The 27,136-nt window shown below is 41.5% G+C and overlaps 1 protein-coding gene across 2 annotated transcripts; it reads left to right on the top strand.

The window, feature by feature from the left end:
* Positions 1-617: 617 nt before the first annotated feature.
* LOC108405189 (quinone oxidoreductase-like protein 2) lies at positions 618-27,051 on the top strand. Of its 2 annotated transcripts, none has more exons than XM_017673195.3 (10): positions 618-772; positions 853-961; positions 2,963-3,059; positions 4,372-4,430; positions 4,964-5,029; positions 5,782-5,891; positions 6,730-6,811; positions 10,462-10,643; positions 12,997-13,225; positions 25,107-27,051. In XM_017673195.3, the coding sequence occupies exons 1-10, from the start codon at positions 723-725 to the stop codon at positions 25,173-25,175; spliced, it is 1,053 nt and encodes a 350-aa protein (XP_017528684.1). In that variant the 5' UTR covers positions 618-722; the 3' UTR covers positions 25,176-27,051. The 2 variants fall into 2 exon arrangements, with proteins under 2 accessions (XP_017528684.1, XP_017528687.1); XM_017673198.3 differs by lacking the exon at positions 25,107-27,051 and adding an exon at positions 17,753-19,451.
* Positions 27,052-27,136: the final 85 nt, after the last annotated feature.

Genomic DNA, 27,136 nt, shown 5'->3' with positions numbered 1-27,136 from the left:
CAAAGGAAACGTTCTTCCCAGGACAACACGTACTTCTCTAGTTTTATAATATTTCCACAGTTTATAGTGTTATGTTTCTGGTTTTCCCAGAGTATTCCTGATCACTTAGGAATTCTGTGGTCATTGATTCAATTATTGAGCATTTACTATGTGCGGGGCATAATATAGGCCTCTGGAACGTGAAAACTACCAGGGTTTGGCTTGACTTTCACTGGAAGCATTCTCTGGATTTGTGTAGTATCTTTCAACATTGGATTACTAGTAACCACATAATTTTAGTGTAAATGGTCTTTAAAGTGTGAGAAAAATAGTAAGAAGATTGAATTCTAGTACCGTGTTGAATGGAAACATTAAAGCCTTTACCTATGCATTTAGGATTTCGCACGTGCAGAGGACCCAAGAATGTTATTTAAACGTCGCCAAGGATGTCTTGAAGTTTCCCAAATTTGCTGTAAAAATGCCAGTTTGGTAATCTGGTTAATCTATTTCCTTTGACTCATTTTCTTTCCTCCCCAGCGGCCTCCTCCAGGACGCCGGCCGGGGGACGAAGGAGCTCAGGCTCCCAGGAGAAGCCCGGCGCCCGGCGGGTGGGGCGGCCCAGGGCGCGGTTACGGCCGCAGCCAGCCCTCGGGGCCCAGCCGGACCCCCTTCCGCCCTCGCGGCACCGCGGGCGGGGCTTCCTGCCGCGCGCGGCCACGCCCCCTGGGCTCCCTGCGCTGGCCATGGCGGCGCTGGTCTGGGGACGCTGCTTCCCTCGGGCGTGGCTCTGCAGGTGCGACCCCGACTTCCCTGAGCTCCCAAAGGTAGCCCCGGGTTGGGCCCGAGTAACCCGACCCTCGTTCCATGTTGCAGGCGGGCCGGGCCGGGCTGCGGCCGGCACTACCGCGCCGCGCTCTGCGCCGAGTTGCAGCAGCCCCTGACCATTGAGGAGGTCGCCCCCCGCCCTGTCGGGCCTCACGAGGTAGGGTGACTGGCCTCCGTCCGGATCCCTTGACGCCTTTTTCACTCCTAACTGGGCCACCACACACACCTCAGGCTTCCGTCCTGCATGGAGCTCCCAGTGTTCAGCTAGGGGCGACTGGGAGACGAGCGCAACTTGGTGCTCGACTGCAAGGGCTCTTTCCGGATTCACAAAAAGGCCGCGAGTGCTAAAGGAAAATTGTTCTCCAATAACTGAAGGCCCCAGAGCTGTTGCCTTGGAAACAGAATTCGGAATTGCACACGATTTTACATAACCACCTGCAAGTTACTGATTTAACAGAAAAATGGACCCCATCGTTTGCTTCCTCTTCGGTGTCAGCATCTAATTACCAGTCCTCCCTCCTCCCCCCAAACCAGCCCTATAACGTCTGTCTTGCATTTCCATCTGAATATGTGCCTTGTGCCCTCTGGTGTACTGCAGTGATTTAGGTGGGGTTAGTTTAGGATTGTGTGCATTTCTGATGAAATGTGGAAGTCGCTTTGGTGGCACATTGTCATCTGGGGTGGAGAATGAGAACCTCCGACAAGGCGAAGTGGGCAGTGAGCCTCAGTGGTGGGCACCATGGGTGAGAGAGAGAGAAATGTAGCTGCAGCCCTGATGTGTCACTAACATGGACGCTGTGGTTAAATGGATTATGTGGGTAAGCACGTGATGGCAGCCAGTCTGCTTCCTGGGATTCAAGTACCGAAAGACGTTCATCCTTCAATTATCCTTGAATCAAGGTAGAGTGGCTTGAGGATAAATGTGTGCCGTGCACGTCAGCACTCATGTGTCATGCACACAATGTGCGCAGGCTAAAGTCTGGGCCCCTTTGTTCTCTTATTTGCCCAGACACTGCCTTGTAAATTAGCTCATGAGAGCTGGGGCTAGGTGAGTTTACTAACCATTAAATCTCCATAGTCTGGAGTGGTGCCTGGCACGTGGTAGATGCTTAAAACATTGTTGAATGAATACGTGTTGTCTATAAAAATGTCTTCTCACTAATATGGCCACCTCTGAACTACATAGGAAGTGTAAACAAACAAATGAGTGCTGTCCATTCTGTCTCTCAGCCTTCATTTCCTGCTGTGGTTCAGAGCTGTCTTGACTGGTAGTTCTCTAACTTTAGCCTGCATTACAATCACCTGGCTTTTGTTAAAACAGATTGCTGAGCTTTGTCCCAGAGTTTCTGATTCAGAGTTAGGGGTAAAGCCTGAGAAATTGAATTTCTAACAAGTTGCCAGGTGACATAAAGTAGTGGTCTGTGGTCCACACTTTGAGAACCACTGACTTATAAGGTCTACAGAAACTGCTAGCTACATTGCTTCAGACCTACCTCTGCCTTAGCATTTCTATGAAATGCAGTAACCGGGGATCTAGGATTAGCCTCCAGGATGATTCCTGGTTCCCCAAACAGCCAATCATGTTACCCTTCTGCTTAAAATCCTTTAATGACCTTTCATTGTTCCTAGTATGAAGACTAAGATCCCCAGTAAGGCCTGTAAACCTTTGGCCTGCTCTCTAGGCCCATCTCTTCCGTTTTGTGCTTTAGGGTCACTGGTTTTTCTTTTGTTCTCACCACAGGAACTTTGCACACGCCATTGCTTTTGGTTGTGCCAGGCTTTCCTCTTCTTATTTTGAATAGTTAACTGTTAGCTTTTCTTAGTTCAGGCATTACTTGCTCAGGCAAGTTTTTCCTGAGTTCTCCAAAAGATCAAATCCCTCCATTATGTGCTTTCATTGCACCAATTATTTCTCTAACATGTTGTGTAGGAGTTGTAATTTAACACAGAAACCATCATTATTTGGTTAATGTCTGTCTTCTATATACTCTTAGTCCAAGAAGACAGGAAGTTTGTCTTATGCTTTGTGATTGTACACTGGCACTCAGTTTAGTACCTGGCATATAGTAGGCACTCAGTAAATATTTTGGTATAATTGAATGAACTTTGTTTCCATGGATGTGTACTGCCTTGCTCTGTTGCTCTGTTTCCTTTGTAGGTCAGAGTTGATGTTCATTTCTGTGGAGTTAACTTTGCTGATATTTTGGTGTGCCGTGGTCAGTATCAGAAAAGGCCCCAACTTCCCTTCACACCTGGTGAGTATCTGGTTTAGGAAAAGAAGATACAGGATACAGGGAGTTTTCAGAACCATGTGCTTCATTTCAGGTAATACTCTGGCAGTTCTTGCCCACCCTCAGTAATGCCACAGATATATTGGCCTCACTGCTAATTAGAAGCACTAGATTGTGAGTACCTGAAGGGAAGTTTCCATCACTGTTTTGCCTGAGAATATACCTGTGTTTTAGCATTGTTTCTGGTTTCTAGTAGGTGCTTAAAAAACAAATAAATGAACAAATGAATTTTTACGTATCCTTATGTTTACTAGAATTCTGATCAGAATCATCACTGGCCCTAGTCATTCCCTTTCACTGGTTCTGCAATGTTGTTTTTTCACTGACGGATCACAAACATCTGTTTGCAGCTTAAACTCCCAATCCTCACAAACACATTCCTGAAGAAACCTAATATCAAAGGATCAGAAAAAAGAAAAAGAGTTTATACATTTCTAACAGCCCACTGTCTGATTTTCATTATGCCCAATCTGATTACATTTAGATCCTAATGAGTATGTGGTCAAATGACTGATTTTTGCTGTTGAAATTTACTTAAAGGGATATAAGTATAGTGTAGCATGTATACAGTACACGTATATTTTATACAGATACACAGTACTAAGGATACAATGATTGCAAAATAGTTGCTATGTTTTGGCCTTAGGGTGTTTGACTGTGTCTGAACAGTTGGAACCATTTCTTCCTATTTGTATTTGTTGAAATGCTAGATGGGGGGCAGATATCATACTCAGTTGAGTTATTCCTCTGGTAGACCAAGTGGGAAATGTATGATTATTAAATTCTGAAATTTTGGAAGTGGAAGAGGAAAGGATAGACAACATCAACTCATCCAACTGAGCCAAGTGCTATATGAATAAAGATAAGTCATGTCCTTGAGGGCCTCCTAGTCCAGAAGATGAGACAGGGAAACAGGTAAATACACTACAATGAGCATTGTAATTGAGGGGTGCTGTAGGAGCCCAAGGCCCCAGGGACTGGGGTCAGAAGTACTAGTGTGCCTGTGATTTTCTTTCCTTTTGCCATCCTTGAGATTTTTCATCTGTGTTGTGGTAAGAGTGGGGCTGCTATAGCTTGTCAGGTTGTGGTCATGAAATCTTCATTTTATGTTCCTGTACTTTGGGTGCAACATTCTCACCCCTCTTCCCTGGGTTGGGGGGACCCTTAACCCCTCTCAGCTCTAGAAAGCTAATAGGATGGCCTATTGATCAAGGTTTTCCTACCTCCAAGATGCTGGGCTTTACAGATAACCTATTCTTTAAACAATTTGCTTTAGGCATGGAGTTTTCTGGGACAGTATTGGAGACAGGCACAGATGTCAGCACAGTGAAAGAGGTAAATTAATTGAAATCTAAGAAATTGATGTGTGTGTAGCTATGAGAAATGTGCCAACCTCGATTGTAGCCGAAGGGTCTTGCTCCTCCTGGCCTTTGCCAGCCAGACACCAAAGAGAAACCCAGTTGGAGGGGGAAGAAACTAATACTGAATTGGGGAAAGGAAACCAGTGAAAGGTCCTGTAATAAAATAAACTTTTTATTACTAATAAAAGGCAGCGCCTTGGTCTTTAGTTACTGAGAAGTTAGAAAAATTCCCACGTTTCAGCCTCTTGTGGAGCAAAATGAACACTTTAAGTCTAATTCATGTCAGCCTTCTCCTTACTCTTTTCTATCATTGTCCAAAATGTGCTCAGATTGGTTTGGCAATCTGCTGGGTGTATTGAGAAAATGGTGGGATTATAGATATTCAAGGCAAATCTGTGTCTTACGGAGTCAGAAAAATTTTCTTTCTTTTTTTTTGGATTAATTTGGGAAGAGGTAAATGGTAGGACCATGCATCGGAATATAACTTTAATGGCATTTTCCCTTCAGGGAGATCGAGTTCTTGGCGTGAGTGGCTCCCATGGCATGGCTGAAGAATGCATCACTGACCAGAAGGTATCTCTACCTCTCAATATTAATGCTTAGAGGTTTTTTTTCTCTTCCTGTGTTTTCTTTAATTTCCAACTATTCCTCATTCCTCATTCTCCTTCTCTTTGTACTCATTCCGTCTTACCTTGTTTCTCAGCCAAGCACTTCCTTCTTTCAAATGCTAAGCCCCTTCTTTATATTGGTGTGACAGCCCTTGCATAGCGTTTTGTTTGTATGGAGTGGTTACATGAAGAAGGGCATTCTGTTTTCTGTGTCCTGGAGCAACTGGCTGGCTGTCCAGTTGGACCATAGTTCTGTAGATTTGGTAGAAAAACTGGTCTGGGGCATTGAGCTAGATGTAATGGCTTTCTCCCGGACACAAAGCATCTGACAGAGAGCCCTGGTCATGGAGCCAGCTAGGAGGGCGGGGTACGGTTGTGCAGTACGTGAATGGTGCTCCCTAGTGGTGAACAGTATATAATGTTTCCACAGCTTTATTGAGGTGAAATTTACCATCTTGTGCATTGCAGTAGAGTGGGATGTGTTCCATTCTCCAAAAGTTGGTTCCTTCCTGAGCCAGATGCCAACTTCAGGATGTTGATGCACCCATCTTGAACTCTGCTGCAGCTTACTTGGTCTAGACTTCCCCTGGTCTTGGTTCCTGACATGTGTTTCCCTTTGCAGATCAGTCAGGCAATCAAATCAGAATATTTACTGGACAGCCTTTATGAGCAGGTGCATGAGTTTAATCCCTAAGTCACTGTTTTCTCTTTTGGTAGGCACTGTGGCAGATTCCAGAAAAGATCCCTCTCCAAGAAGCTGCCGTCCTGCCCGTATCTTATGGCACTGCTATTTTGGCCCTGGAACATCGGGCCCATACCCAGCCTGGGTAAGGATGGTGTAGATGACAGAGGGGTGGGTGGTACCTTCTCTGATATCAGAAGTGCCCACCAATACCTTGACCCTCCCTTCCACTTCCCTGGCCTTTAGCTCATGTTAGTCTGAGGAAAGGCCAAAGGAAGGTAGGGACCCAATATTGGGGTCCAGAGAGGGTAGGGATATCCTTCTTCTGAGAGGCATGGTAGACTATGAACTTGGCCAATATGAATTTGGAGAGATCTTTCTTTCAGAGCTGATGCTCTGGAAGACTACCTCCTAGAAAACCTTAAATTTTAGAGAATTGGTTTATTTCACCATGCTTCACTCAAGTTAACGGAGGCCTGTGTTTGTTTTTGTAAGGCTTAGTCCATGTGCCCAACTGTGGTATTTCAGAGGTGCTGAATTTCCCACTGTACCTGGAGCATATGCCTCTGCTCTTTTCAGAGAGCCTCAGAATCGCTCCAGAGAAGTGGGTTTGGCTGAGCAGCGGTCATGGCATGATCACCATCTTCTAAAATTCAGCAGTGTTCAGTAGGAGAGTGAGTTTAGGACAGAGTTTCTGAAGCAGAAATTGGAGTCATTGCTCAAAGGAAGGGTTGCCACAGAATGAGGAAGGGGCAACCTAGAGAGATAAGGAATCTCTTTCCTAGGCAGCCTTCTAAACTGGACCGAGTTAACACAGGTCTAGGTACATACAAGACCTGGCCCAAAAAGCCGGGCAACGGATGTACATGAAGGGTTGAACAAAATGGCCTCTAAGCCCTCTTCTTGCTTTCAAATGTTTACAAAATCATACTCCTGGCTGATTCTTGAAGGTTTCTCCAGTAATGTTCATCTTTCTCTGGCAGAGAAACTGTTTTAGTGACGGCAGCAGCTGGAGCCACAGGCCTTGCAGTGATAGACGTGGCCACAAATGTTCTTCAGGCCAAGGTATCTGCGTGTTAGATTCTCCATTTTAAAAATGTCACACCTCCAGGTTTCAGTCATGGAATATATACATTCATTTATTGAAAGTGATGTGCCAGGCACTGGGGATAGGAAGTACCCAAGAGTAGGGTCTTGCCATCTATTTACTCACAGACTAGTGAGGGGGCTGAAGAGTAACTCCCTCCTCTCCGCAGTTACTAGAGCCTGGCGAGGTCTGACTCACTTCACAGCCTCTGCAGATCCTATTCCCTCTACCTGGAATGTTCTGAACTGTCTGGCCCTGCACTGCAAATTTCAACTCAGATGTCATGTTTTCAAGAAAGTATTCCTGTCCCTCAAGTGTTATCTGCTCCCTCGCACCGTTTGTGTATGGTCTTGTAGCTGCCTATGCTTCTCTTTCATAGCACACACCTCAGGGTGTGGTCAATCCTCTACTTGTGTCATTATTGAATTATTGTCTCCCTCTTAGTGGACCATAATCCCCAAGAAGGCAAGGACCATGTCTGGCCCATTGTTGTAGTCTGAGCTCCTGGCATAGTGCCTAGACCATAGTAGACACTCAATAATTATTTCTTGAATGAATGAATAAACAGGTGCAATAAAGACCTAAGTCTCTGCAGGACCATCTCTCTGAGGCTGTAGTTGTCAGAGGAGGATTTCTTGGAGAAGGTGGACATTTAAGCTGACTTTTGAAGGACTGGCAGTAGTTGAATAGAAGAAGGAGGAATGTGAAGGCAATGTCAGTGGTGGGAGGACATACTAGAAAACAGATGTGGGAACCAACATGGCACCTTCAGGGAATTGTAAATAGCATCTGTGGAGCAAAGGAGCCATGGGGTGGGGGGCAGGGGAGGGAAGATGAGTCTAGAGAGGTGGGCAGAGATCAGATCATGAGGCACTGAAGAATCTGACCATTCATTGGAAGCTTTCAGGAGCTATTGAGGATTTTAAGTAGGGAAGTGAAATGATCATGTATGCATTTTGCAAAGATGGTACTCTGGTAGCCATGGGGCTTAGGGATGCGGCATGGTCAGGGTGGTCTGGGGCAGGCTCTTGGAGCAATTCCAGCCAGAAGTGGTGCTGCCTGAACCAAAGTGGTGAAAGCGATGGATTCAGAGATACTGAACTGAAAGGAAATAGAGAATTTGATGACTGGAGAGCATCCCAGTGTGGTTGAAGGACCAAGGACTTTAAAGTTATCCCAAGCTAGGTTTATGTTCTAGTTCTGCCTCTAGAGAAATTGCTTCAGTATCCTCACTGGTAAAATGGTGCTTTTCTCATAGGGCTGTTGTAGAATGTTGGACCTGATGTGTGCAGAGCACCTACTGTAGGGCATGGCATGTCAGTAAGAATCTCTTAAAAGGGGATCCTGTTATTAGACATGGAGTGGGAGGGCGCAAACTGGGTTAACCTGTGGATCTGCTGTTTAGTGAGACTGAGATCACAGAGGGAATGGAGAGCACAGTTCCGGACATGTGGAATGTGAGGCTCCCATGGAGCCTGCAGTGGGGAGATCCAGAGGTACCAGGATGTTTGGGTTTGGAGATAATTGGATTGATCTGGAGTTTCTTCAGGTGGCATCTCTCCCTTCTCACAACAGCTCCTTTGGGGAAGGACATGTGAGCTCTGAAAATGATCTTAGATATCAGGAGGCTCCTCATGGAATATCAACACATTTTATGTCAAAAGCAAGGGCTTCTAGCCCCTCTCTTGTGGGGACAGCTGAAATGAGTCTCATTGTCTCCAACCATTGACTGTTTAACCTTTCTGGGAAGATAAAATTGTGCCATTTGTTTTAAGTAGTTATTGGAGGTTAAGTAGAGAGGAAAATTCACCTCAACTGAGATACTAAAATTAACCCAAGCTGTATTTTCTTTGGCAGCAGTAATGGTTTTCAGCAAAAGCAAACAGAAAATTAAGGAAAATAATGTCCTCATGCCACCTACTTGGAACAGGGCATTGTGGTAACACCTTCCTTTCACAGCACTGCATGTGGCTTTCAGAGTGCCTCCACAGCAATTACCTTACCCTCCACTGCTCAAAACTCCAGGCAGATAGGGAATGTTAGTGTTTATTATTCCTGTTTCACAGGTACAGAAAGTGAGGCATCAGGAGAGATCTTGACCCATGGCAGGTCTCACGGGCACCTCACAAGAGTCCGGGAATTGGAACCAGGCACCTGGCCCTCGTCTGGTATCTGCCCCTGTGGCCCCTTGTGCTGGTAGTGCTCAGTGAACTGTAGCTATTTGAGGGGTCCACTGGGGAGTGTTTGAAGGTAGTTTTTCCTTTCAAATTATTATGGGTGAGGTTGGACCATTTTGAGGGCACTGATGTTTTGGGTGTTTGAATACACTTTCTGAGTGTCACCTTGGTGCCAAAGTGCTCGGTCTGGTGGGGGCTGCCCATTGGGAAGGCACCTCTAGGCAATGCTTGAGCATCTGAAGCTTTTCCAGAACCTTGGTAACCCCAGACCTGCTCCCGGTATGGCCTGCAGCCATCTGTGCCTGCTCTGCCAGGCTTTATGTGTGGTTTTCTTCCAGGGTGATAGGGTGGGAAAGCATAGGCTGTAGAGTCAAATAGCATTGGATTTGAATAGTTGTTTTCCACCTCCTTCCTCAATGATCCTGGGGCAATTATTCAATTTCTCTGGGTCTATGTTTCCATCTATAAAACAGAAGTGATTATACCTCCCCCATAATGTTCTTATGGGGTTTAACTAGAATAAATGCATATGTGTAACAATAGGTTCAAGTTATCTAACACTTTGTTTTCCAAGTGCTTTATATATAGTATTCCACTTGATTTTTTAAATCTTATTTTATGGATGGGGTAACTGAAGCTTAGAGAAGTTGGCAGACAGCATATCAATGAAAAGCATGAACTACGGAGACAAATTACCTGGGTTTGGAGCCCAATGGGGACTCCCGTCAGCTGGGTGACCTTGGGCAAGTTACTTGATTTCTTTTGGCTCAGTTTCTTTATCTCTAAAATGGGGATAAGAATAGTGTTATATCATTGGACTGATAATATTAAATGAGTTATTCAGATATGTAAAGTATTTATAGTAGTTCCTGGTACATAGTAAGCACCATGTAAGTGGTAGTTTTTACTAAGTAATTTGCCTTAGGTATCATAGCTAATTAGTAGCAGAGTCAGGATTTGAACTTAGGTCAACTCTCTAACTTCAATGTCTTTCCATTGAATCATGTTTTACCCTCTGGGAAACCTTTCTAGATCTAGACTGGGCACCTCTCATTTGCACTTCTGGAATCTTCTGTGTTTCCTCCATCGCATTGCTGTATCTTGCTTTCCTGACACTAAGCTTGATACTTAGCTTGTATCCTTACTAATTGACTTATAGTAGGTGCTCAGTAAATGGTGGTTTGAGTCACATTTGGCAAAGACTCTCTGGGTGTCTCCTGAACAGTCTTGTAGCTAGACCCACTGGGGTTCCAGAATCTCTGGAAACGTGGATCCCATGGCGAGTGGGGTATGTGTGTTGGGCATGATGTGTGGGATTGAGGCTGGTGGTAGGACAGCAAAGCCTCATTGGTTCCCTTGATTAGTGCCCTTTGATTGGAGGCTGGGTGGCTGGGGTGAGCCCCTCTTGGTGCATATTCTGGGCCATCAAAAACTTTGTGTTCTTTATGCAGGTAATAGCTGCAGCTGGAAGTGATGAGAAGTGCAAGCTGGCTGTGCAGAGGGGCGCGCAGTCCAGCGTGAACTACAGTCAGAATAGCTTGAAGGAGGCAGTGAGGAAACTGGTGGGCAGTGGCGGGGTGAACGTGGTCATCGACACCGTGGGAGGAGATATCTTCCTAGAGGCTCTAGGCAGGTATGTGAAGTGGTCTTCCCAGAGTGGGTGGGCCTGGGGCTCTGAGGACACCTTTCCAGCCCTCTGCCTTCCTCTGGCCTTACTTCTCTTTGTCTTTGCTGCTCACTTTTCCTGTAGGCATCAACGAGAACAGCTGAGTGGGTGGGTGAAAAGGAATGGAAGCAGAGGGAAAATCAGGAAATGCTTAATTTAGCAAAAAACAAAATCTCCAACTGGAAAATATCCAAAAAATGACTGCAGACTCTTTAGTTGGCAATATCAAATGCCTTAGAAATTATACATGTGTTAAATTCAGCTTTGTCAGCCCCCACTAACTACTTTATATACATGGCGTGGGTAATTCTTGAGATCATTGTTCAGATGTTGGCATTACTGGGGTGGCATTTCCCTAGTTCACCGTGTGCCAAGGTACAGGCTCCTTTGATCTCCTTTCTGATGCAGCCAATAGTGTAGGTGTCTACTTGATTTGTTTCATTAAAAAAAATCACTGGGGATTTAGTGGGATTGTTGTATCCACACCAATTCTCATTTGGTTTTCAACCAGGGACCTCAGAGTGCCCTGAAAATACTGCTTTTCTTTCTCATGTCATCTTGGCAAACAGTTTTGTGGTTTGTCTTACTCTAAAGTAGAAGCAACAAGCAAAGAGAGCAGCTTACCCACAGAAGGGACCCAGGTGGTTGTGTAGCCTCTGAGCATCACTTCCCTGTTCCCAGTGCTGTGCTTAAACAAGAAGCAAAGGGAGGAATGGGTCGACTAGGTGGAGAGCAGGACAGGGAGCTGCGGTACTCACCCTTGCCTTCTGGATAACAGTGTTTTGATAACAGCTTCTCATTTCCCTTCTAAAGAAGAAAAGCAAAAAGCCCAAACTAACATACACATATTTCATATCAAAGATGTTTACAAAGTTTATTTTTGTAATACATTGCTTAGCATACACTGTCTGGTACTTATAATGGGCCGAAGTAAACTTGTATGAGTGTTTTTAGATAATTCAGAATTCTCTAGAGAAACATATAACTTAAAGGAATTCTAAAGTAAGTCTTCATGTAAAGCAAATGATGCTTCATAAAAGAGTCTGTTTTCTTATTCTGTTTCCTAAATTCAAAATCTACAGAGTTGTCTTGAAGTGCAGCATATGGAATGGCATTTGTTTACACCCAGTTTCCTTCAGTAAAGTAACTGAGTAGTTAAATAGTGTTGATTCCAAACCGAGTCCCCTGGTAAACCTCCTCTCATCCCCTATTATCTTTTTTATGGCTTATTTTTATATTTCCCTATTGAGGAGAATGGTACAGGATGGTTCACCTCTGCTAGTTAGTAAGGTCAAGAGGACTTCCCAGCTGGGGGTTTCACTCATGTTGCTTTTTAAAAAAAATTGTGGTAAAATATACATATAACCCAGTGTTTATCATTTTAACCATTTGTAAGGGTACAGTTCAGTGTCATTAAATATGCTCACAGTGTTACAAAACTATCCCCAACAAAATCTCTGTACCCATAATGCTCCTTCTCCCTCCTCTGCCTCTCTGGTAGCCTCTATTCTACTTTCTATGAATTAATACACATTGCTTGTTTTTCATTCTACAGTTTTTATTGTGGTAAAAAAAAGACATAAAATTGCTCTATTAACAATTTTTAAGATTACACTTCAGTAGTGTTAAGTATATGTACGTTGTTGTGACACAGAGCTCCATAAGTTCTTCACCTCATAAATCTGAAGTTCTACACCCATGAAAACAACTCCTCTTTTCCCAGGTGCTCTCAGCCCTGGTAATCACCATTCTACTTTCTGTTGCTATGAACTTGACTGCTATTCATATATCACATGAGTAGAATCATACAGTATTTGTCTTTTTATAGCTGGCTTATTTCACTTAGGATAATGTCCTCAAGGTTCCTCACCTATGTTGTAGCTTGTGACAGACTCCCCTTCCTTTTTAAGGCTGTATGATATTCTGTTGCATGTATATAATACATTTTGTTTATCCATCCATCAGTTGATGGACATTTGGTTTGTTTCTGCCTCTTGGCTTTTGTAGATGGTGTTCCTGTGAACGTGGGTGTGCAGATATCTGAAGACTGCTTTCAATTTTTTTGGCTACACACACAGAAGTAGAATAGCTGGATCATGTGGTAGTTCTCTTTTATTTAAGGTTTTGAGGAATTGTCACACTATTTTCCCTAGTGGTTGCACCAACAGATTGTATAAGTCTCACCAGCAATACATGAGTGTTCCACCTTATCTCCATTTGCATCAACACTTGTTATTTGTTATTTTTTAGAGACATCCTAATGGGTGTGAATGTACATTGTTTTTTATGATTTCCTTTCCTTCTCCCCTTTCTCCCTCAGCCTGGCATGGGAGGGCAGGATTGTGGTGGTAGGTTTTGCTGGAGGAACCATTGCTTCTGTGCCTACTAACCTCCTGCTCCTGAAGAATGTCTCTGCTGTGGGACTGTACTTTGGCCAATACCAGGTCCAGAACTTTCCCATCTTCTCCAGGAGCCTGTCCTCAGCTCTTCAGTACTGCCAGCAAGGGCGCATCCAGCCACACGTTGGAGCAGTTTTTAAGCTGGAGGAGGTGAGATGCTGTTCAGGGATGTGATGTGGGTAAGGCCAGGAAATAATCTGTGTAAAAGTAATTTCTCTCTGGAAACTCTTAGTCCTCCTTTTATGGGACAAAAAGGTGAAAATGCAGTGCAGAATAGTGGGGTCTCACAGGCTGCAGCCCCGCAGGATTTCCCCCATATTCTGGGTTGTGTGGGTGGACGCAGGCCTAGTGAATTACCTGGGAAATGGGTCTGCAGCAGCAGGAAGGAGCTGGATTTGGGGGCTCTGTCTACACCACGGTGTCTCAAACAGAGGGAAGTGATGGTACTTTAGACAATAATTTACCCATGTTCTTCTGAACTCTGAACTCCATGACACACAAGTCTAAAACAAAGCACTTAACTTGACCTTTGATTTTTAGAATAAAAGTACTTTAATGTACAACCAGATGATCTAAGCTGGGTTTCTGTGAACAAAGCACTAAATCATGCTCAGCATCACAAGACTGTAATTCATCCATTAGTCACTGGAGTTAATTTTGTTGGCTGTTCACTCCCTCTTTTCATTCCCTCACAGTTCCATTAATGTGGCTTAAACTTCCTCCAAAGTGAAATTGTGTGCATGCATATGCAATATACTTGTAAATGTGAGTCTGTTAGGCATTCTCTGTGAAGTCTTTCTTTTTTTTTAGTGTTCAAAAAACTGTTCTGGTAACTCTCCTGAGCCACTGATGGAGGCAGTGTTTTGTTTATATGCAGATTAGTGGAGCCCGAGCTGTCAGTGCCCGACTTCATCTCTCACCAGCCTTTCGTTTTTATGCTCTTTTCCTAGGATGAGGCACATTCTTCTCAACTACAGTTTACTTTCTTCCTCACCTTTTTGGCATGTCCATCAAGAGGGTGGTATTCTGTGGGAAAAAAAAAACTGGTTGGATTCTGTTAACAGCTTCGCCTCCCTCTGGTTACAGCGTGGTTAGAAGGACCCTCTCCTTACTGACCATCAGTTTCCACACCCCAGAGATTGAGGGGTAGGATGGTATCAGTGGCTTTCAGATTATGCTCCAGGAGCCCCTGTCAGGATGCGGGGTGGGCAGGTGAGCTGCCTAGGCTCTGGGACACCATCTCTGCTGGGGCCTGACTAGCTAGCTGCACATTTTACTTTTTTGTCCATACTTTTCTCTCAAGAAAACCTTTTGTGGCTTAAAAACTTGAAAACCACCAGTTAAGAGAATTTCTGAATCCCTTCTATCTTGTGGCTTTTTTTTTTCAAGCAACTGTGTTTTATGTACAAAGAATAATATAGTATCTACATTGATACATAATAGTTTTAAATCATGCATTTTTTTTCATTACAAAGCTTCTATGGTCTTACTTATATTTATATATATATATATTTTATATTTACTTTTTATTATGGCATCATTAATATATAATCACTTTGTGATTATATATTTATGATTATAATATATAATCACTTTATATATATTAATATATAATCATTAATATGAGCAACACTGTGGTTACTAGATTTCCCCCATTATCAAGTCCCCACCACATTACCCCATTGCAGTCACTGTCCATCAGCGTAGTAAGGTGCTATAGAGTCACTACTTGGCTTCTCTGTGCTATACTGCCTTCCCCATGCCCCCTTCTACATTATGTGCCAATCATAATGCCCCTTTTTCGCCTTCTCCCTCCCTCCCTTCCCACCCAGCCTCCCCAGTTCCTTTCCCTTTGGTAACTGTTAGTTCTCTTGTGGCTTTTTATCTTGTTACTTGTAAGCTGACGTTGCTTTACCTGAGGCTCACCTGGGATGCCTGTTGATAGAGGATAAGGGCAGTTAGGCAGTATAGGAGTGGACTCACGTGCTGGTTTGAAACTGCCTCTTTTCTCCATCCATGTGTTTTCTGTGCCGCTCAAGCATGAAAAAAGCCAAGGGTAGATTATTGTTCTAATTACTCATATTGAAGTTCTCTGTCCTCTTAAGCACGAGTTCACTAATTCCTAACCTGTCAGCTTCCATTTGTTCTCCTTTCCAAAGAAGGCTCGGCACGTGAGATTCTTCTAGTTCTTGTGCTGCTGAGCTTCCCATCGTCATCTGGCTGTGTGAGGCCGTGCCCCCTAACAAGTCCAGGCATCTCATTCACACCACGTGCATTCATGTTTTCTTCTCCATTTCTTTTATTATGCAAACTAGAGTAATAATAATAATAATGGCAGTTCCCACACACTAGGTGCTTCCTTTGGGTCGAAAATTGTGCTAAGCCTTGTACATGCATTTTTTCATTTAATCTTCACAACAACCCTTTGAGGATATGGACAATTTTTGTCACATTTTGTAGATGAAGAAATCAAGACTTGTAGAGGCTAAGCAACCTGCCCAACAATATGTAGTAAGGGACAGGCCTGGAGCCCAGTCCAGGTTCGTCTGACACCAGAATCTGGGCTCCTCATGGTTTTGTTAAACTCACTGAACATCTAGGAAGTTGCTTCTTAGAAATGTTATTCTGGAGTATGAAGTCTCTCCTTCTACCAGGGAATTATGTATGTGAAAGGACTATAGTACAGTTAAAATGACCAGGAATCTTGAATTTTTCCCAAGCAGTACCAGAATTTATACATTTTGCTTATATTTGTGTTATTTATATTATTATATAATTAACATAGATAATATAAATATATTTATATTAATATATTTTGTTCTTTTAAAATAGAGATGATTAAATGAATATGTCATTAATTTCACTTAACTTGAAAAGCTGGGTCATGTTTTCTCATGTAAATCAGCATATTAGAAAAAATGATCAGAACCTGCCTGGGCTTAGATAGTGACCGCTGTACGAATATTACGCAGCAGCAGAGATACTGGTGTTTCCTAGCTTGCCTTTTCTCCTGAATATGTGGACATACAGATCTGACCATGATAGTTATATGGTTTGTAGCATAGCATTTTTAGTAAGCAAAGGGTATGAATTTCTGTAGCACTCTGCCTCTCCCTGCTTGTAGACCATACACCATACACTCCCTGTAGGCAGGGCCAACTGTTGTCTGCATCTCTGTGTCTCCCGATTCTGGCAGGTACTCACATATCTGTTGAATGACTGATGGAGAGTATGGGGCTCTAGGATCAGACCACCAGAGTTCAGATACTGGCCCTACCACTTTGCTGGCCATGGGCAGATTATTTACATCTTTGTGCCTTAGTTTCCTCATATTTAATGGATACAGTAATATGTGCATTGGTTATGAAGATTAAATAAGATAAAGCACACAGTAAACAGTATATTTTCTAAAGAAAAATACATACCATTATAAAATACTGAGTTGAGCTTTTTCAGTTCCCCTGAACTGTAACATGTTTGCATTGGCATTTCATAGGGCAGGATTGGAGAGAGTCTTTAGATTTTGAATTTTAACTAGAATTTATTGTTTTCTGAAGAGTTATATCTCTACCATGATGGATGGATCATCAATTAACTCCATGATCTGTTCAGAGGACAGCATTACTTAGATATGCCAAGTCTGTTTTCTTTAGGGAGCTGCCCACACACATCTTGACCTGACCCAGTACTTAAACCTTACAGATCTGAACTTGTTCATTATGTAAAGGTTGGGTGAGATCACCACATGAAAAGATTTAATGGATAGAAATTGTTTATTTGAAGTTTCCTGAGTATATCTGTGGAATATTCTTAAAAATTAAATTATTCTTTTAGTTTAGATGGTGTATGCATTGGTGAGCTGCCTAACTCCTTTTGGGTTCCTGGACCCAACTCTAATGTTGGGTGCTTCCCACCCACACAACACCAAGCAATTCTCCACCAGTAGGGTGTCTGAGGACTCAACACAATTCTGATGCTTTTTACTTGGAGACAGCACCAGATTCCCCAGGTTAAGGGCTCCATCCTACAAGACTGCCCTCCACCCCCAACCCCAGATGCCGGTCGCAAGTGCAAGGCAGTTACCTGTGCTTCTGCCCAACTGGCTACGGATTGGAGGTTCCAACAACCTCCCCCTTAGGTTTAATTAATTTGCTAGAGCGGCTCACAGAACTCAGGCAAACACTTAGGTTTACCAGTTTCATAAAGGATACCTTAAAGGATACAAGTTAGCAGCCAGATGAAGGGATGCATAGGGCAAAGTCCCAAATAAAGGAGCTTCTATCCTCGTGGAGCTTGGAGCCTGGCTTGGTGGCACGTGTAGGTGTTCTGGTTCCCCAAGCATGGAAGCTGTTGCCAACACAGAGGCAGAATCCCAGAGAGCAGACACTGATAAACTCTTCTCTGGGGTTTTTGTGAGGGCTTCATTGCATAGTTCTGACTGACTAAATTATTAGCTATTGGCTGATTGAACTTTCAGGCACCGGCCTTGGGTCCAGAGGCAGGGGTGGGGGTGAGGGAGTCCAAAAGTCCCTCATTAACATGACAAGACACCCATTTCACCTTTAAGACCCTGCAGTGTTTTCAGGAACTGTGGATGAAGACCAAGTATACCCGGGAAATATGTATTTATTGTGACTCATTATATTGCAGTATATTAACTTTAGTCCATTGTTCCAGACCCAGTTTTTGGGCCTCTGCATATCTGCCAGCCCCACCTGACCCAGGCCTTAGCCACCTGTCATGCGTCTCCAGTGATGGCTTATGCCAGGGATTCCTGAAGTCATACAGCCCAGGCCCTGTCTGGAAGACCCATCTCCCAACACCACTGATTGTCTCATGCTTTCCCAGGGGTGAGGGCTGATCTTCGGCAAGGCCTCCACATAGCTCATCAGGGCAGGAGCTGCTACAGCGCTGGGGTAGAGGTCTGATCTGAAGGACCTGTTAAAGCTCTGGCTTCCCAAGAAACTCTCTGCAGGGGCTGGGTAACACAACCCAGAAGTGTGGGGGGCTCACTCTATGGAGCAAGCTTTGACAAATAGAAGATAGGAGGTGAATTGCTGCCTTACCTGCTCCTGATGGACTGTTTGAACATGCTTGGATTCCATATGGCCTCTCTGGAGAGGCTCCTTGAGGACAGCTCGCTGCATGTCCCCCTGAAGCTATGACTGGTTCCAGATCAGCAACATATAACGTTTAGTTCCTCTCCCTCCTTCCTTGATTCACTTCATCTTTTCACTCACTTTTGCCTCCCTGAGATTACAGTGAAGCATTAGGGCATATGTTTTGATTAGGCTATATTTTTTAAGGAACCCAGGCTGACAATTTTGAAAATCTGTTTATTTTTGTGTTTAATAATGCATGGCTTAACTTTTTTAAAAGTTAGTTTTATTGATGTATAATTTACATATAGTAAGTTATACCTCAATAAATGAGTTTTGACAAACATACATAGTCCTGTTACCATGCCCCTGCAATCAAGATATAGAAGATTTATTTCTATTACTCCAAAGAACACTTCTGTCAGTTGTGCCCCTTTGAAATCAATTCCTTTCTCCTACTCCTATAGCCCCTGGCAGACTCCTGATCTATTTTCTCTCTCTAAAATTTTGCCTTTTCCAGAATTTCATATAAATGGAATCATACAGTATGCAGCCTTTTGAGTCTGGCTTTTATAACTTTGTGTAACACTTCTGAGGTTCATCTATGTTTTGCATATGTCAGTAATTTGTTCTTTTTTATTGCTGAAGAGTATTTCATTGAAAGGATGTACCACAACTTGTTTTTTCATTCACCAATTAATATTTGATTATTTTCAATTTTGATTGATTATTATAAATCTTCTATAAACATTCATGTACAAGTTTTGTATAGACTTAAAATAATATTTTTGGATTGGGATTTCTGGTTCATGTACTAAGTGTATGTTTAACATTTAAAAAAAATTTACATAGACATTTAGTTGGCTTAATTTACAGAGCAGATACTCCCTCCTCTCTCTGCCCCATACCTTCCATCTCCAATGGTGCTTAGATAACATCATTGGATGAGAATGTCAGTTGAAAAGAAATCTGTACAGAATCCTACAAATAACAGATGTTGATGCTCCTCAAGAGCGTCAGCTTGACTCTATGAGCAGCTCTCGTTCCATGCTTCAGTTACTCTGAAGCAATTCTACAGCCCATGAGTTGAAGACAAGGCCACTATTATTGCATTCTTATCAAAGCCCATAGAACAGAAAGTCCAGTTTTCTGTTTTTTGGTGTATTCTGGATTTGAAACTGGTGCTCCAGCTTATATTATCTGCTTGAACATTTCAGGATTTTGTTTGTACTAATTTGTTACTATATGTTTAGCTTTTAATAAACTACCAAAGTGTTCATCAGGGTGGTTATAGTATTTTGCATCCCCACCACCACTGTGTGAGAGTTCTAATTGTTTTGCATCTACCAGAATTTAGTATTGCCAGTTGTTTTCTTTAATTTTAGCCATCCCAATAGATGTGTAGTGATATCTGACTGTGGGTTTAATTTGCATTTTTCTGTTGAATAATGATCTTGAATATCTTTTATGCTCGTTTGCCATCTGTATCTCTTTTTTGGTGAAAGGCATTGACTAATTTTCAAAAGAATCAGAGCAACGATATGATGAATATAATTCAACTATGACAGTGTATCTGTAACTAAACATTTTTACCTTTTAAAAACAATTCCCCTCAGTCCCAGAGATATTTATTCATTCATAAGTTATTTTATTCACCAAACACTCCCAGTAGACATTCTGTATGCCTGTCAATAAAAAGTAAAACTTAAGGAATTTATTTTTTATAAATAAAAAGTTGGGAAGATATCAGGACAGTGCTATGATGGGGAAGAGCTGGTTTCTGATGGGAAGCAGGATCAGCACAATGTATTTGAAGAACTGTAAATTACTTTGATTATTCCTGTTTGATGAGCTAATTACAAATTTCAGCTGCGGAATCGAAAACAAAAGCACTCACTTCACCCTGCCCCCAAATTCCAGGTTGCATATCTCCAGAGACAAATTTAATTATGGCTTCATCTAGTGCAAGGCAGAGAACAGGGGTTCTGAGAACAGCCTGTATATCTAGCTAGGCATCAGCAGGCAGCAGCCTCCCTCTCTGTGACTCAGCCTGTAGAGTACAGGAGAAAATGTCCCCAGGCACTGAATTAGCTATCAGAAAACTCTGGGTTAAAGCCATGCACTTCCTTCTTTGTGTCTGCTCAGAGCCTTATCACTTTTGCTGTACACTCAGGCCTTAACACCACTGGCTGTCTTTTTTCCAGCCCAAATAGAAGCCACAAAGTAGAAAGGGACAGAGTTAGGTTATTTTTAGAAGCAGCTACAATCATAACAGAAGTGGCAATTGGACATAAAAGTAATGCAACATCTGAAAAATGAAAAGTTGTAAGATTCCCAAGTCATAGGACCAAGAGATAATGCTCTCTCCCCAGTATTATCTTTTAAAGAAGTCAGGTAAATCGGTGCTACAATTGTATATTTATATGCAAAATGCTTAAAAGTAAACTTTAGCCTTTGAAAGGATAACTTTTTCTTTTTATGTTAGTATTTATTTGTAGGAGGCATCCTCTAGGATGTCAGGTTCACCATCTCAAATTATGCTTGTTTTCCCAAGTATTTTCTGTTGGCTGGACTGTGACAGGTCTCTGGGAACAAGCAACTTCTACCTGACTGAAAGAGGGATGCTGCTCTAAGTTACCTGGAGATGGGCCTTTGAGTGATGGGCAGGGCAGGCACAAGTGTTTCAAATATCTGTCATAGACCTCTTCCACCTCCTCTGACTATATCTAAATTTGCACAGATTGGAAAGGCTTCTGTAAAGCACAAAGCCCCCAGAAGACAGATATTTTTGAAACCAGAGATTTCATGTTGCAGAGAGATTGCCACAATTGATTTGTTTCTCTGCTTATTTATTTATTTATTTTTCTTATGCTATTTTGGGAGGATTTCAAGTGGAAAGCATTGGTTAACCGTAATCTTCATTTCAAAGCATGTTTTCACTGTTGGACCATGCCAGGCCCCTCTTCTGCTTTTGTGTCTGTACATTTATGGTGCCTGTATTTGGTTACTCTCTTTATCCTCATTTCCTGTGATCATTCCTCACTCTTTTTCCTCCCCTCAGTGTCAGGCTCTGTAATGGGTTTGACATACATCTTTGGGTTTATATTTACTTGTAAAACACAGAATTATTTTGTGTGCTAATTTATTTTTGAGTTGCATAACCAACTCATAGCATAAAGTCATGCTGTAGACCTTATTGCATTTCTTAATTTTTCACTCAGGGCTTTTTAAGACCCACCTGTGTTGCTGGTCCTGTATCCATTTCTCGGCTCCCCACTGCTGCCTACCACTAACTAGTCCATGGTGCATATCCACCATGGTGTATAGATGTGTTCCCTACTGATAAGCTTTAAGATTGGCTTGGTTCCCTGCTGCTGTGATCAGTACTATATTAAACAATCTGAAAAGTAAGAGTAGGGACTTGTGCAAATGTTGCTTTGAGAGTATTTCCCCAGGAGTAGGATCGTTGGATCATAGGATGCCTGCATACTCAGTTTGACTACCAGCTGCTCTCCAGAATGACTTTGACCAGTATATGTCCCTACCAACAGCATACGTGACTTGTTTGCCATCCTGTCAATATGTAGCATTGTCCAATTTTCTGATTTTTGCCAAACCAATAGGCATCAAGTGGCATCTTATTGTTTTAATTTGCATTTCCCTGGTTTCTCATTAATTTAAGCATCTCTTTAGAGATTTGCTATCCATTTAGGCTTACAATTCTTTGAATTACAGTTTAAGCCCTTTGTGCAGTTTTCTATGGAGCTTCTTAGCTCGCTCTTACTGATTTGCAAAAATTGCTCATATGATCTGTGGTTCTTAAATTTTAATGTGCATTTGAATCACCTGAAGATCTTGTTAACGTGTATTATGATCCAGTTGGGAGGGGCTCAAGATCTTACATTTCTAATAAGTTCCCAGATGACATACAACCTATGGTCCTTGAACCACCCTGTGAGTAGTGTGATTCCAAATGGTAGTTTGAGACTTTTCAAGTCTCTCTTTCCAAATATATGTCCCTTGCCTTTGTCCAGATTTAATGTAATCAAACACATCAAATCTTTCGCCTTATCGTTAGTGCCGTATGGGACTTGTTTAAGAAGTCCTTTGTTACCCCTGGGTCATGGTGATTTCCTCTGTTTTTCACTATTAACTTTATATTTTTATTTCACACTTAAGGATTTAATCCATCTGAAGTCACCTTTATGTTAGATAGAAATTAAGTACCAACTTTTATTTTTCTCCTTACAGTGAGCTAGTTTTCCCAGACCAAATAGTTCATTGTCTCTCCATTGATTTATGGCGCTATCCTCATCTTACTTCAAGTTCATGTGTCTACTCTCTGCTTTCTATTCTGTTCTCTTGGTTCACATATATGTTCCTGTAATAGTATCATACTGTTTTTATGTTCATGGCTTTGAAGTATAGAAGGGTATTAATATTAACTCTTCTACCTTTGTTCTTCTTTTATAAATTTGACTTCGTTATTTGTGAATCTTTGTCCTTTTAGATAAATTTTGGACTAGTAGATACTATAAAAATCTGGCAAAAATTTTGAATGAAATTGCAATTTGAATGACATTATAGATTAACTGGTAGGTGTATTGATATTTTTATAATGTTAAGCTGTTGCACTTATGAACAGGGATATATTGCTGTTTATAGAGTTTAAAGTTTTTCTCCATAAAGTCTTGTGGATTATTCTTAGCTATAATAATTACAAGTACTGTACTATTTTTGTTGCCTTTGAGAACAATATTTTATTTTTTTTGTATTTCCTAGTTGATTATTTCTGTTATAGAGAAATGTCACTGATTTTTGTGAGCTGACTTTGTATCTCTCAGTCTTGCTGACCTTTATTTGTTACTTTGATTAGATTATAATATGCAAATAGTAACACTTTTGTTTACTTTCATTCTTTGCATTTTTAAATTTAAATTCTTTACTCTTTATTAAAATTTTATTTTTTATTAAAAAAATAGAAAAAAGTAGACTTTAAAAATAAAAATAGAAATAAAAAAGTAGACTTTACTTTCTGAGCAGTCTTAGGTTTACAGAAAAATTTAATAGAAAGCATAGAGTGTTCCCATATACTCCCTTTCCCACCACCCAGTTTCCACTCTTACTAACATCTTGCATTGGTGTGCTGTATTTGCCAAGACTGATAAACCAATATCAACACATCCTTATTAACTAAAGTCCATAGTTTACATTAGGGCTCACTCTTTGTGCTGTACAGTTCTGTAGGTTTTGCTAAATGCAAAATGTCAGGTTTCTACCATTATAGTATCATACAGAATAGCCTGCTGCTCTAAAAAAAATTCCCTGGGCTCCACGTATTCACCTCTGCTCCCCCACTCCTAATCCCTGGCAGCCCCTGATCTTTTTACCATCTCTGTAGTTTTGCCATTTCCAGAATGTCATATAATTGGAATCACGGTACATAGCCTTTTCAAAATGGCTTCTTTAACTTAGCAATATGTATTTAAGGTTCTTCTGTGTCTTTTTGTGGCTTGACAGCTTGGCTTCTCATTTCACTGAATAATATGCATTGTCTGGATGTACCACAGTTTGTTTACTCAGTCACCTCTTGAAGGACATCTTGATTGCTCCCAAATTTTGGCAGTTACATTTAACCTTGAAAGAAATTGACAAATTCTCTTCCAAAGTGGTTGTACCATGTTGCACTCCCACCAGCCCTGCATGAGAGTACCTGTTGCTCCACATGCTCACCAGCATTTGGTGTTGTCAGTATTCTGGATTTTGACTGTTCTGAGAGGTGTGTAATGGTATCTCTTGTTTTAATTTGCAATTTTCTAATGACATATGTTGAGCATCTTTTCATATGCTTATTTGCCAATTGTATATCTTCTTTGGTGAGGCATCTTCAGATTTTTTGCCACTTTTTAATTGGGTTGTTTAGTTTCTTATTGTTCAGATTTAAGAATTCTTATTATATTTTAGATACAAGTTCTTTATCAGATATATATCTTGTAAAAGTTTTCTCCCAGACCATGGCTTGTCTTTTCATTCTTTTAAATGTCTTTTGCAGAGTGGAAGTTTTAAATTTTAATGATGTCCAACTTGCTTTTCCTTTCATGTGTGGTGCTTTGTTTTGTATCTAAAAACTCATTGCCAAAGCTAAGGTGACTTAGATGTTTCCTATGTTTTCTTCTGGAAATAGTATGGTTTTGCCTTTTACACTTAGGTGTAAGACTCATTTCAAGTTTAGTTTTATGAAAAATGTGGACAGTGTCTTGATTCATTTTTTTTTTTGCATGTGCAGGTCCATCTGTTCCAGCACGATTTGTTGAAAAGACTACCTTTTCTGCATTGATTGCCTTTGCTCCTTTGCCAAAGATCAGTTGACTATTTGTCCTGGTCTATTTTGGGGCTCTCTAGTCTGTTCCATTGATCTGTTTGTCTCTTATTTTACCAGTATCACACTGTCTTGATTACTGGGGCTGCTTTTTAATTTGTGTTTTATAACCTTGTATTTCTAAAAAAAGGATTTGAGATAGACTGCAACTTCAGTTATGTTGAAAACAGGATAATTTTAATAAAATGATAAAAATTGTAAAAAATTAAATTATTGATTCTTCTGACAGTGGTACCATTCTTTCAACAGCTAGAACACACAGAAATACTATAATAGAGGATGGCCAGACTGAAGACTTTCTACCTGCTGTCCTTTATCTGATAATATCAAAAACCATAGTTTAGACTGAAAAATTCTGGGGTTGGGTCATTCTTAAATATTATTGTTTTCCTTTGAGTTTGTGGTGATAGTTAGTATTGCATAGTTAGCTAATACAGTTCATTAGAGTAACATCTTGATACTTTAACTATTTTAAGAATTGAACCAGCAACAAGTGTTTGTTGAAATATGCATCTATGCAATTTTGACCATAATTTAAAACCATTTTTTTTAGGTCAATGATGCCTTCCTTCATGTGATGCAGCGGAAATCCACGGGCAAGGTGCTTCTCTCCCTTAAGTAAATCCTCACTTCAGCAGCAGACTCGTCATCTTTCCAAAAAACTTGATTTCCCTCCTGTTTGTCTGAAAGTGTTACCACCTTCCTTATTATTCCAGGTTCAGAATCTTTTTAGAGTCACCTTTGATTCTGTTTTCTTACTCCTCATAATTAGTGTGATGATAACCTTTATTGCCCGAACTTGGACCCATCTGAGAGTGAAAGGATGCTGTTAGTAATTACACCAGGAAAATAGGTGTCCCAGGCAAGACAGGATGTATGGTCACCCTATTTGAATTTCATCTCCACATCTTCTTTTCCATTCTGACTGTGTCTCATCTGCTAACTCCAGTGACCTCCTAACTGACTTTCCTACCTTTAAACAACCTCCACCTCCTTCATCCTTGGTGTACATTATGGCTGTGGTGACCTCAAAGGATAAGTGTGATTATGTCTCTCTCAGAAAACCTGCAATGGCTCACCATTGTCCACACGGTAGAGTTGAGACTGTCTGAGCTGGCAGTTTGTCATGACCTTGATTTTGCCCTTCTGTTTTCCATCCTTGAGTCCCACTGGTCCCTCGGTGCGCACATTCATCTCCCACCTCCCCAATGCGGCTCTGCTCAGGTGGTTTCCTCTACTCCCTTATCTCCAGCATAAGCCTTCCTGGCCTCCAAGACACGCCTCGGCCATGATCCTTTACCCCCAGCAAGGCTGTCATCTCTTCTACCTTCCAGTAGCTTCTCCCCCAGAATTTGTCACATTTGCCTTGCTCCAAAGGGAGCAGCATGTCTTCTGGGATGAACACAGGATTCTGAATCCAAGATGTGGGTTTGAATCCCAGTCTCAGGACTTTGAAGGTGGTTACATAAGGTCTCTGAGCCTGCATTTTTTCACTGTAAAGTGAATATTACCATATCTACCTCGCAGTTGGTTGACAGCAATACATGCAGTGATTGGGCAAATCCCCCCATGTGGTAAGCGATTAGCAAATGCTAGTTACTTTTACACTCTCTCCTTTCCTAATGCAGCGTAAGTTCCTTGATAGCAGGTACCATGACTGATCCACTTTTGTACTTCCCACAGTACCTAGCACAATGAGTCACCCTTGGTAAATGCTCAATTAATTGAATTAAATTTGAATTATCTGCAAGTCTTAAATTGTGGGATTAAGTTAATATGTTTCCTTGGCACAATATAAGTAGGTCACAGGGAAGGCAGTACAGCACAGAGAAGACAAGTAATGACTCTTCAGCACCTTACTACGCTGATGGACAGTGACTGCAGTGGGGTCAGTTGGGGGGACTTGATAATATGCGTGAATGATGAAACCACAATGTTGTTCATGTGAAACTTTCCTAAGATTGTATATCAATGATAATTTAATAAAAAAAATATGTTGCTCTGGATATAATCCAAATGTCCATCAACAGATGAATGCACAAACAAAATGTGGTATCTACATACAATGGAATATTATGTGGCCTTCAAAAGGAATGTTTGACAATATGCTGCAATATGAATGAATCTTGATGATATTATGCTATGTAAGTGTGTATATATATACACATATGATATGTAAGTGAAATAAGCCAGTCCCAAAAGGACAAATATTGTATGATTCTACTTATGGAAGTACTTAGAGTAGTTAAATTCATAGAGACAGAAAGTAAAATGGTGGTTGCCTGGGGCTGAGGGGAGGAGAAAATGGAGAGTCCTTGTTCAATGGGCACAGAGTTTCAATGGGGAAGGTGAAAAGTCCTGGAGATGGATGGTGGTGATGGTTGCACAGCCATGTGAATGTGCTTAAAGCTACTGAACTGTACACTGAAAAATGATTAAAATGGTAAATTGTATGTTGTACACATTTTACCACAATAAAAAATGTTTACAAACTATAAGATTACCCTCACCTTTAAGTGAATTCATTCAGAAAAGAGAAAGAGGATGTGAGTAGAGGGTCTAGATTAGATTGAATAAGCTCCA

The sequence above is a fragment of the Manis javanica genome, chromosome 11, assembly GCF_040802235.1.
Source record: "Manis javanica isolate MJ-LG chromosome 11, MJ_LKY, whole genome shotgun sequence".
NCBI classification, from domain to species: Eukaryota; Metazoa; Chordata; class Mammalia; order Pholidota; family Manidae; genus Manis; species Manis javanica.
The sequence above is the reverse complement of the archived record's forward strand: the minus strand, read 5'-3'. Positions and strand labels throughout refer to the sequence as shown.

Excerpts from the sequence above, each read along its gene's own strand:
- LOC108405189 (XM_017673195.3), top strand. The coding sequence starts at position 723 with ATGGCGGCGCTGGTCTGGGGACGCTGCTTCCCTCGGGCGTGGCTCTGC. Across the intron at positions 5,030-5,781 it reads AATGCATCACTGACCAGAAG|GCACTGTGGCAGATTCCAGA; the intron begins GTATCTCTACCT and ends CTCTTTTGGTAG. Across the intron at positions 10,644-12,996 it reads TTCCTAGAGGCTCTAGGCAG|CCTGGCATGGGAGGGCAGGA; the intron begins GTATGTGAAGTG and ends TTTCTCCCTCAG.